The 12,804-nt window shown below is 47.8% G+C and overlaps 1 protein-coding gene across 9 annotated transcripts in view; it reads left to right on the top strand.

Annotated features, from left to right (window-relative positions):
* Positions 1-12,804, top strand: part of MGMT (O-6-methylguanine-DNA methyltransferase) — a 416,384-nt gene that overhangs the window by 275,083 nt on the left and 128,497 nt on the right. For all 9 annotated transcript variants that reach the window (XM_075612234.1, XM_075612239.1, XM_075612238.1 and 6 more), the window contains one exon: positions 5,602-5,762. In XM_075612234.1, the coding sequence (XP_075468349.1) occupies positions 5,602-5,762 (161 nt within the window). The remainder of the gene's footprint in view (positions 1-5,601; positions 5,763-12,804) is intronic.

Raw genomic sequence — 12,804 nt, 5'->3', positions numbered from 1 at the left:
GCTTATTCACAAACGTTGCTCTGTGATGTGGCATTTTTAATAATTCAGTTCTGTAATATTAGATAATAGTGACAGTCCCCCCCCCCAACTCTTTTAATGCCATTTTTAATGCGAACAAAGTGCAGCAGCTGATAGGGGCCGGCCATAGTGCGCACGAGCGTGTGTGCGATGCAAAGCGTCCGCGCGGCAGATTTTTCAAAAGAAAAATGATTTTGTTTTTTCGCGCCGCAGCCGCGTCATGTGACCAGTTCAGCCAATGAGGGCGAACTAGCCTGGTGACACCTCCCCAATCGCCTCCCCAATCGCCTCCATCTCAGTGCACCCAGCACTCGGGCGACAGGTGAGTGACGCCATGCGCTTCGTTGCACGCGCGCCCCACTATAATCTTAGCCTTAGGCACACAATCAGGATATTGCCAGATTTATAACAGGAGCACCAAACGATTTGCCAGCTGAGGTAAGAATGTGCAATTATACATTGTCACGGGCTTTACATATACAAATAAGAAAAGCAACAAAAAAAGTTGGAAAGTAGTATTGCTGCTTTCATATATGCTACAGCCGAGGTGGGCAACCTTACCGCCACTCGCCACAAGTGGCACTGGTGCTGAGGGGGCTGGCCGCGGACGGTGGCCGGGAGCAGTGAGGGGGCGAGTGCTGACTGGAGGAGAGAATGACCAATCAGAGAACGGCAGGGGCGTGTAGCCCAGACCCCAGCGTTGCCTGCGCCAGAAACTGATATTGGTGGGGGGGGGGGGGGGAGAGGAATTTTAACTTGGTGTGCCGAATTTTAATTCTCATTCGCAACACCGGGAGTTACATTGAAAAATAGGTTGCCCACCAATGTGCTACAGTATATGAAGTGTGACCACACTTAAAGAGCCAAGCACTGTCCCACATCAAGAGACTGTTAACGATTCCACATGGAGGTATTTTGGGATTTGTTCCCTCTTTTCTGTAATTGTTTTGCAAGAAATCAATTTTCTTTTCTGTCATGAAATAGTGCATTAGGCAAGAACGTTACTTTAGATTTGTGCCTAAAGGTATATAATTCCTGTGGTTACTTTGGCTGCTATTTTGTGTACTGCTGGGCGTGTGCCAGTAGTGTCTCGGCAGCTAATATTTAATATACAAGAGTGTTAGTTGTTTGTTCAGTGGTGTACCGTATCTTTATTTTGATTAAAAACAGGCTGTATTTTTCTAACTTCCATATGCTCGTCACTTTTGACTTTTCTTTCCTTCATACTATTGCTGGATTATTTGTAAAATGAGTTTTATTTGCCGTATTGGCCCTCTTTAGAACACTAGATTGGTTACATTTCATTGGATTTATGATACACGTTCTCAACAGATGACCAGTTACAATTCAAAGCAGCTTTGGACAGTACTGTAACAAAGGACATTCATTGTGGTTTCCTTCTCCCACTGGGACTTAAAGCAGCAATACAGGTTTCATTTATTTATTTTGTATTTGTGTTTTTGTTATTATTACAGGATTGAAGCAGGGGGTCTCCGGAGCTGAACTGTGTTAATTTCAGCTCCTGTGACCCCCGGCTTCCAGAGATACTTACCTCCGTAGGTGCTCAGTATCTCTGTGTGAAGTTGAAGGTCCTGGTCATGTGGGCTAATAGGAAGCCGTATGGGATGACATCACAGCTTCCTATTGGTCTGCTTGACGCAGGACGTTTAAACACGACCATTATCTTAGGCACCAAGTTACCTGGCTGCACATATACTGGCACCCGTTCAAAGGTAAGTATCTGGGGAAGCAGGGTGTCCCCAGAACTGAAATTAACACAGATCAGCTCTGGGGACCACCTGCTTCAAACCTGTAAAAAAAAAATAATAATAAAAATTAAAAAAACAATAATTGAACCTCTATTGCTGCTTGAAAATTAGTTGCATATTGTGGCCTTATAACATACTTTAAAGACCAGTCCTGGGTAGAACAATGCACAAGGTAGAAGCTTTCACATCCAATGTTAATGTTTGCTTTATAATTTGATTTAACAAGTTTCCAAAGAGGAGCGAGATAAACACCAAAATATGCAGCTACTTCTTTTGTAAGGGAGAAAATAATGATGTAACCATTTGAGTGTTGCATTGGTCAGAGCTGCGATATACAGCATAGTGTAGATCAGAGGGGCGCAACTCCAGTCCTCAAACCCACCCCCCTCCCCCCAACAGGTCAGGTTTTAAGGATATCCCAGCTTCAGCACACCTGTGTTGAAGCAGGGACTGATTGAGCCACCTGTGCTGAACCTCAAACTGATTGAACCATCTGTGCTGAAGCAGGGATATCTTGAAAACCTGACCTGTTGGGGGGGTCGTGAGGACTGGAGTTGTGAACCTCTGCCTTTGGTTCCTTTGCAATGCATTGGTAGGCTCAGACATCCGTTTTCTACCATAGGGCTTTATAACAAATTATTTTACATCACTGGCACTGTTTATCTGTTTTTTTTGAGTTAACCCTTGTTTTATCATTTAAATAAGTGAAGGCATTTTTCTTATTGCAACCCATATCTGAGTAAAATATTCTTTGTGAATACAGCAATACTTCTTAATTTGTAACGCACGACCGTTCACTTCTTACATTACAGATACAAACTCGCGCTTACCGAAGTTTAGTGACGCTAGGCCTTAGGCTTTTATTGTCGCTTCTCTATGTCCAGGAAGACCCTGAGCTCAGTTCAAATAAATGGGGCTCAGAAGCTTCCCTAAAATGTAGAAGACATTTCCCACCATATTGACCATAAGCCTAGATGCACCAAACTCTGTTAAATCAGGGAACATAACATGAAGTTACCTAAAACAGGAACAGAAGGTATGTTCCCTGAGCTAACGCCAGTGACGTAGCTAGGCATGTGCGGGCCCCCGGGCAAAAAAAGATTCAGGGTCCCATTAATATTAATACTGACTGCAATTTTTTTTCTCCCTCTACCTGATCCTCTCTCTCATAATGCCTCCTCATCTCTCCCCAACCTCCTGCTCATCTCTTTCCCTTCTCCTCATCATCATCTCTCCTCATCATCATCATCTGTCCCCTCCTCCTCTTCATCATCTCTCCCCCTCCTCATTATCTCTCCCCCTCCTCCTCATCTCCCCCTCCTCATCTCTCCCCCTCATCATCATCTCTCTCTATCCTCCTCATCATCATCATCTGTCCCCTCCTCATCATCTCTCCCCCTCCTCATTATCTCTACCCCTCCTCCTCATCATCTCTCCCCCTCATCATCATCTCTCCCCTCATCATCATCTCTCCCCTCATCATCATCTCTCTCCATCCTCCTCCTCATCATCATCATCAGCTCCCCCCTTCATCACCATCTGCTCTCCCCCTCATCATCATCAGCTCCCCCCTTATCACCATCAGATCTCCCCCTCATCATCATCATCAGATCTCCCCCTCACCATCATCAGATCTCATCATCATCATCATCATCATCATCATCATCATCATCATCATCATCATCATCATCATCATCATCATCATCATCATCATCCTCATCCTCATCCTCATCCTCATCCTCATCCTCATCCTCATCCTCATCCTCATCCTCATCCTCATCCTCATCCTCATCCTCATCCTCATCCTCATCCTCATCCTCATCCTCAGATCTCCCGCTCATCATCATCATCATCATCATCATCATCATCAGATCTCCCCCTCATCATCATCATCATCATCATCATCAGATCTCCCCCTCATCATCATCATCATCAGATCTCCCCATCATCATCATCATCAGATCTCCCCCTCCTGCTCCTCCATGCTTACCTGAAATAGAGACAGGCACTGGGAGATGGTGTGCAGCGGTTGCGGGCCGCTGGCGTTAAACAGAAGCCGGCAGTGGAATCAGCACTTGTTACATAGGCAGAGCAGGACGGCACGAGGTGAGGAGCGCGCTCTAGCAGCAGACACCGGAAGTAAGAAAGACTTCCGGGTCACATCGCTAGAACGCGCTCCTCCCCGGCCGTCCTGCTCTGCCTATGTAACAAGTGCTGGTTCCTCTGCCGGCTTCTGTTTAACGCCAGCGGCCCGCAACCGCTGCATACCATCTCCCCCTGCCTGTCTCTATCTGAAGAGAGACAGATGGGCCAAGGACAGGGGGGAAGAGTGGGCCCCCGGGCTATAGCTACGCTCCTGACTAATGCCATATCCAGTGAGCTAAATAGACGCAAAAGCCACGTCCCTAGTACAGTACATCTCATTAGAATAGTCTTCATGTCCTTTGATAGTAGGATAACGTTGTCTTATCTTGATGTTAACTTATTAAGTCGTGGCACTACTCCTATCCAGAACCAGAAATAGGGCTTTTCCTGTAGTGAAGAGAGGCAAATAATGGCAGAAAATAACGCCATGCCATTTAAATCATGCCCATCTGTGGCATTGCACCCTTACAGACACCCTGTATTCTTCCCTCTGGGCTCTGCTACAGGAATACAGCTTACCGGTACGTTATTGTTCTTCGTGGATACAGTGTTACTATTACCAGGAAGTTACCGTAGTTGAGCACATAGCACTTTTCTGCGGTACGCAGCACATGGGATTTTTTTATTTCTTTTTTACGGACACAGGCCCTGCCCAGATGAGCTTACAATCTGTTTTTGGTGCCTGAGACACAAGGAGATAAAGTGACTTCCCCAAGGTCACAAGGAGCAGACACCGGGATTAGAACCAGGTTGCCCTGATTCGAACTCAGTGTCGTTATTATCAGTCTTTACTCCCTGAGCCGCTCCTTCTGCCCTAAAGCAGTCTAGCTCAGCTTTGTACATGTTGGCCTTAATGTTTTAAAGATCCACTTCCCAATCCAAAATACACTGTGAATATCAGACTTTCATAGAACCCCCAGTCCGATAGAAATTAGGTCTGAAACATTTTCAAATCGGAAAGGGACAGTTTGTTAATGTTCAGTATATCAATTTAAAGGCCACATATATTATCAAATCTGTTGCAGCACAAACATTTGGGGACCTAATTCTCTGTAGTAGTGGCCAATTAAATATGTTAATAAAGCTGGATGTTCCCTTCATGGTGGCAGCTTGGCCAAAACCAAAGCCTCGGTGGAGCTCAGACTGCTGTCTGCATACAAAGAACAAAAAATGCAGAATACCAAGTCAAGTCACAGAAAAAGCTACAAGACAAGACTCCTTAGTGGAGTTTTACCTAACATAGTTTGTAATTGTTTTATTTCGAGTTATGTGATTTGAGATAATAAAAATGAATTCTCTAATACACGGAATTATTTCTACTTTATATTCTTAGAACGTTTTTGTATGTTCGTTACAGTATGTGCAGATGCCTCACTGCTCTGCGGCGTCTGACATTGTATTCTGATTGCCAACCCAAATACACATGATAAATAAGAGAGATTAGGACTGCAGTGAGAGAACTTGTATAACAGCAATATGTATCATAATCATAATTATACACTGCAGGATATACACTTTGACTGCTTTAATTCAAATAACTAAGCCTACTCTCTTTCTACAAATCAGAGATAGTTTTTATTCAGTTGGGTTTGTTTTATTTGTTATTCTGTTTCAGAAAGGAGTAAGCTTGGCTATAAAACATGTTACGTTAATGTTATCTCTATTTCAGAGCTAATGGGGCCTCCGTTGCTTTCGAGGTATGCAAAGGCCCTCAGGAAATGACAGCACCACTGAAACAGTGCACAACTTGGCTTCAAGCCTACTTCTGTGAGCCCTGGATGACCGAGAAACTTCCCGTCCCTGCCTTTCACCATCCACTTTTTGAGAAAGGTATTTGAGCCTATACATAGTTCGTATAATATTTCATTGTTTAGTCTTGATTAGCTGGCACTTACATCAGGGGTTCTCAATTCCAGTCCTGAAGACCCCCAATAGGTCAGGTTTTCAGGATATCCCTGCTTCAGCACAGGCGGCGCAATTGCTGATTGAGCCACCTGTGCTGAAGCAGGGATATCTAGAAAGCCTGACCTGTTGGGGAGGGGGGGGGGGGGGGGTCTTGAAGACTGGAGTTGAGAACTCCTCACTTACATAATGTTCTTTGCTGGCCGCAGTATCCTGGTATAGTTTAAACTGCACAAGTGCACACTGTGATGTAATTACAAGGGTCTCTGTAATCTCTATCTGTTCCTAGGGCTTGTTAGTTTTGGCACACGCTTTAATAATTCTTGGCACGAGCAGTTAAAATTATGCAGCTCAACTTTTGACATGAGTTGGCCGAAAAAACTTTGACAACGGACAGATCTGATTGGCTGAAATGATTTCAACGAGCTTATTGTTCACAGGGTCCCTTATATGTTGGAGGAAATATGCAACCCCAAGTGGGAGTAAAGGGGTTAAGGCAGTTGTAACATGACAAATGAGGCTTACTAATGGACAATTAGACAGTTTTATAAACACAGTTGGCGATAGTTACATCACATTAGGTAGCTGTGCAGTAGCCTCTGCAAACAGATTAATGTTTAGTATCCTATAATTATTAGAAATCGTGTACACTTTAAGTTGCAAAAAAATTACCAGAGCATTTGATGGAACTAACCTCTAATAATAAATTGCACTAATTTGCACTCCTAAGCACTCTAATATGGATTGCTTTGTAGCTGGGGATGCCAGCATTTCAGTTGTTATTGAACATATTATTATTTTATTTCTGTGTATATATTGCCAAACAGAGAATTGGACGCAAAAGACACATCCCGTAACAAAACATTGAGATGTGCACGGGAGTTAGATCTACGCTAACAGACAGATTTAGTGTCAAACTAAGACTCTCTCATTTGAATGCGAACATTTAACTTATGCATTCCAGTCGCTGAAAATCTGTCAGCAGTCAGAAGTAATGTAAACAAATAATCTATGCTTCGCGCTGTGTTATCACTGGTATTTATCACGTTTTATTATCCAGAAACAGGGACTTTCTCCCACGCACCGCTCTTGTAGTAAGAATAATGTTGCCGTGTCTGATTGTCATGCAACGTGCTATAGCAGGGCTCCTAAGTGCCAGAACTGATACAGCATGGCTGGGACAATGGAAGAAAGAAGGTCTCCAACAATGTGCTTTTGCAAATCACCTTTGAATCTGTGCTGACCTTTCATTTGGCAGCACTTCTTATATAACTGACAGTGTGTGGAGCGCTGTACATAGAATTTGTCTATACAATCACAGTCAGTCACTGTCCCGTAGAGCTTACAATCTAATTTGGGGGGCTGAGGTACAGGGAGATAAAGTGACTTGCCCAAGCCCACAAGGAGCTGACACCGTGATTTGAACCCGGCTCCTCTGCTTTAAGAAAAAAAATGCCTGGGCGCTAACTCAGTGGCGTGAACAAAGACGCGAGAGTAAAATCCAGAAAGTATCTACCTTACTGGGGGTACGCAGGGTGCCCCCAGAGAATAGGTCTCTTCCTGAGGCTCAACCCCAACAGGATCTATCCCGGATCCTCAGTGTATGAAAAGAAACAAATAATGGGGGAGCACACAATGAACAGTATATAATGAGCAAATAATAAAACAAACAGTAGAGACTAGATTCTCCCAGATGTAGTGGATACCAGTCGCAGTGCTCAAGGGGTAAATTCCCCAGTCAAAGCACTGACAGTGGTGCAAAGGATGTGTATCTATATAATAGATGGGGTAAAATATGGACATATAAATATGTATATATATATATATATATATATATATATATATATATATATATATATATATATATATATATATATATATATATTACTCACACGGCCCTGTGTGAGTGCCAATCCTAAAATGGGTGTCTTTGCCTTGGGCTTCTTTGTAGAATGCCTGTGGTCTGGTCACCGTTCCTCCTCTGTGTCCCCGTCTCAAGTCGTGGTCTTCACCTCCGTGTTATTATATGCAGAGGTAATCCAACTCAGTAATAAGTGAATACATTTATTACATAAAAAATAACTCTGCACTTACACAATGGTATGGCCGCATCGGCACCTGCAGGGTCTGTTTGAGCCTGACGAAGCCTTGTCACGAGGCGAAACGTGTTGCTCTAGAACTGTCTGCAGACGGCCACCGTAGGGAACCTGTCAGAGCTGAGGTCACGATCCCAGGATCCGGACGCGGAAGTGGGGAGTAATCCTGAGTCTTAAGCTGTAAACGCGGTCATACCATTGTGTAAGTGCGGAGTTATCTTTTATGTAATAAATGTATTCACTTTTTACTGAGTTGGATTACCTCTGCATATAATAACACAGAGGGGAAGATCACCACTTGAGACAGGGAAACCGAGGAAGAACTGTGACCAGACCACAGGCATTCTACAAAGGAGTCCAAGGAAAAGACACCCATTTTAGGATTGGCACTCACACAGGGCCGTGTGAGTCATATATATATATATATATATATATATATATATATATATATATATATATATTTATATGCCCATATTTTACCCCATCTTAATATATAAAATCGAAAGGTTAGTGCTATCTGCGGTGAATCTGATTGGTCCTCAGCCTCTGGCCAATCAGATTGTGGGTCTGACGTCACCCAACTGCCACTGTCCCCCTTCTGCCCGATCACGGTGGCTGCCTCCCTGCCTCCCTGCCACTGGGCGCCGCCACTGCTCCCTTCACCTCACAGACCTCAGGGGCGCCACAGCCGCACCACCCTCTCCCGCCTCCTTACCGCCCTTTTATCCGCCTGAAACACACCTCGGCGCGCACTTCACCCTCGCCGCGCCCTTAACATGCCGGCGGGGTGAGCAGAGCAGTGGCGGCCACAGCGGGGCTGACTGTCGTCACTCCCCCCCCGTGCCTCCCACCCCCCACCCCCACTAACTCACCTACCCAGTCACTAACTCACCCACCCAGTCACTAACTCACTCACCCACCCATTCACTAACTCACCCACCCATTCACTAACTCACTCACTCACCCACCCACCCAGTCACTAACTCACCCACCCACCCAGTCACTAACTCACCCACCCACCAAGTCACTAACTCACCCACCCAGTCACTAACTCACCCATCCACCCAGTCACTAACTCACTCACCCACCCACCCACCCAGTCACTAACTCACCCACCCACCCAGTCACTAACTCACCCACCCACCCAGTCACTAACTCACCCACCCACCCAGTCAATAACTCAAGTAACTAACTCACTCACCCACCCAGTAACTAACTCACTCACCCACCCAAGTCACTAACTCACTCACCCACCCAAGTCACTAACTCAAGTCACTAACTCATTCACCCACCCAAGTCACTAGCTCACCCACCCAGTCACTATCTCACCCACCCACTAACTCACTCACCCACCCACCCACTAACTCACCCACCCACTCACTAACTCACCCACTCACTAAGTAACTCACCCACCCACCCAGTCACTAGGTGAGAGACCCCGCTCACTAACTCACTTACCCGCCCTCACTAACTCACCCGCCTGCTCACTCGCCCACTCACTCGCCTGCTCACTAACTCACCCGCCCACTCACTAACTCACCAAGTCACTAGCTCACCCACCCAGTCACTAACTCACCACCCACAGAGAGAGGGCAATGGGGAGCAGAGATAGGGGGTGAGTGGACAGAGAGGGGGAGCGGGACCATTCAATCCCGGGCAACGCCGGGTATACCACCCAGTCACTAACTCACCCACCCAATCACTAACTCACCCACCCAGTCACTAACTCACCCACCCAGTCACTAACTCACCCACCCAGTCACTAACTCACCCACCCAGTCACTAACTCACCCACCCAGTCACTAACTCACCCAGTCACTAACTCACCCAGTCACTAACTCACCCAGTCACTAACTCACCCAGTCACTAACTCACCCAGTCACTAACTCACCCAGTCACTAACTCACCCAGTCACTAACTCACCCACCCAGTCACTAACTCACTCACTCACCCACCCAGTCACTAACTCACTCACTCACCCACCCACCCACCCACTAACTCACCCACCCACTAACTCACCCACCCACTAACTCACCCACCCACTAACTCACCCACCCACTAACTCACCCACCCACTAACTCACCCACCCACTAACTCACCCACCCACTAACTCACCCACCCAGTCACTAACTCACCCACCCACCCAGTCACTAACTCACCCACCCAGTCACTAACTCTCCCACCCAGTCACTAACTCTCCAACCCAGTCACTAACTCACCCACCCAGTCACTAACTCACCCACCCAGTCACTAACTCACCCACCCAGTCACTAACTCACCCACCCAGTCACTAACTCACCCACCCAGTCACTAACTCACCCACCCAGTCACTAACTCACCCACCCAGTCACTAACTCATCCACCCAGTCACTAACTCACCCACCCAGTCACTAACTCACCCACCCAGTCACTAACTCACTCACCCACCCAGTCACTAACTCACTCACCCACCCAGTCACTAACTCACTCACCCACCCAGTCACTAACTCACCCACCCACCCAGTCACTAACTCACCCAAAGTCACTCACTCACTCACCCACCCACCCAGTCACTAACTCACCCACCCACCAAGTCACTAACTCACTCACCCACACACCCAGTCACTAACTCACCCACCCACCCAAGTCACAAACTCACTCACCCACCCACCCAGTCACTAACTCACCCACCCACCCAAGTCACTAACTCACTCACCCACCCAAGTCACTAACTCACCCACCCACCCACCCACCCAGTCACTAACTCACTCACCCACCCACCCACCCAGTCACTAACTCACTCACCCACCCACCCAGTCACTAACTCATCCACCCACCCACCCAGTCACTAACTCATCCACCCACCCACCCAGTCACTAACTCACTCACCCACCCAGTCACTAACTCACTCAGTCACTAACTCACCCACCCACCCAGTCACTAACTCACTCACCCACCCTGTCACTAACTCACCCACCCACCCAGTCACTAACTCACTCAGTCACTAACTCACCCACCCACCCAGTCACTAACTCACCCAAAGTCACTAACTCACTCACCCACCCACCCAGTCACTAACTCACCCACCCACCAAGTCACTAACTCACTCACCCACACACCCAGTCACTAACTCACCCACCCACCCAAGTCACTAACTCACTCACCCACACACCCAGTCACTAACTCACCCACCCACCCAAGTCACTAACTCACTCACCCACCCAAGTCACTAACTCACTCACCCACCCAAGTCACTAACTCAAGTCACTAACTCACTCACCCAGTCACTAACTCATCCACCCACCCACCCAGTCACTAACTCACTCACCCACCCACCCAGTCACTAACTCACTCACCCACCCACCCAGTCACTAACTTACTCACCCACACCCAGTCACTAACTCACTCACCCACCCACCCAGTCACTAACTCACCCACCCACCCAGTCACTAACTCACCCCACCCACCCAGTCACTAACTCACCCACCCACCCAGTCACTAACTCACCAACCCACCCACCCAGTCACCAACCCACCCACCCAGTCACTAACTCATCCACTCACCCACCCAGTCACTAACTCACTCACCCACCCAGTCACTAACTCACTCAGTCACTAACTCACCCACCCACCCAGTCACTAACTCACTCACCCACCCTGTCACTAACTCACCCACCCACCCAGTCACTAACTCACTCAGTCACTAACTCACCCACCCACCCAGTCACTAACTCACCCAAAGTCACTAACTCACTCACCCACCCACCCAGTCACTAACTCACCCACCCACCAAGTCACTAACTCACTCACCCACACACCCAGTCACTAACTCACCCACCCACCCAAGTCACTAACTCACTCACCCACACACCCAGTCACTAACTCACCCACCCACCCAAGTCACTAACTCACTCACCCACCCAAGTCACTAACTCACTCACCCACCCAAGTCACTAACTCAAGTCACTAACTCACTCACCCACCCACCCAGTCACTAACTCATCCACCCACCCACCCAGTCACTAACTCACTCACCCACCCACCCAGTCACTAACTCACTCACCCACCCACCCAGTCACTAACTTACTCACCCACACCCAGTCACTAACTCACTCACCCACCCACCCAGTCACTAACTCACCCACCCACCCAGTCACTAACTCACCCCACCCACCCAGTCACTAACTCACCCACCCACCCAGTCACTAACTCACCAACCCACCCACCCAGTCACCAACCCACCCACCCAGTCACTAACCCACCCACCCACTAACTCACCCACCCACTAACTCTCCCATCCAGTCACTAACTCACTCACCCACCCACCCAGTCACTAACTCACCCAGTCACTAACTCACTCACCCACCCAGTCACTAACTCACTCACCCACCCACCCAGTCACTAACTCACTCACCCACCCAGTCACTAACTCAAGTCACTAACTCACCCACCCACCCAGTCACTAACTCACCCAGTCACTAACTCACTCACCCACCCACCCAGTCACTAACTCACTCACCCACCCAGTCACTAACTCAAGTCACTAACTCACCCACCCACCCAGTCACTAACTCACCCAGTCACTAACTCACACACCCACCCACCCAGTCCCTAACTCACCCAGTCACTCACCCACCCACCCAGTCACTAACTCACCCAGTCACTAACTCACTCACCCACCCAGTCACTAACTCACCCACCCACTAACTCACTCACCCACCCAGTCACTAACTCACCCACCCACTCACAAACTCACCCACCCACTAACTCACCCACCCACCCAGTCACTAGCTGGGACCCCGCTCACTAACTCACTTACCCACCCTCACTAACTCGCCCACTCACTCGCCCGCTTACTAACTCACCCGCCCGCTCACAAACTCACCCGTCCAGTCA

This window comes from Ascaphus truei, chromosome 8, assembly GCF_040206685.1.
Source record: "Ascaphus truei isolate aAscTru1 chromosome 8, aAscTru1.hap1, whole genome shotgun sequence".
In the NCBI taxonomy this organism is placed as follows: Eukaryota; Metazoa; Chordata; class Amphibia; order Anura; family Ascaphidae; genus Ascaphus; species Ascaphus truei.
Note: the sequence above shows the minus strand (reverse complement) of the source record. Positions and strands in the feature narration are given on the sequence as shown.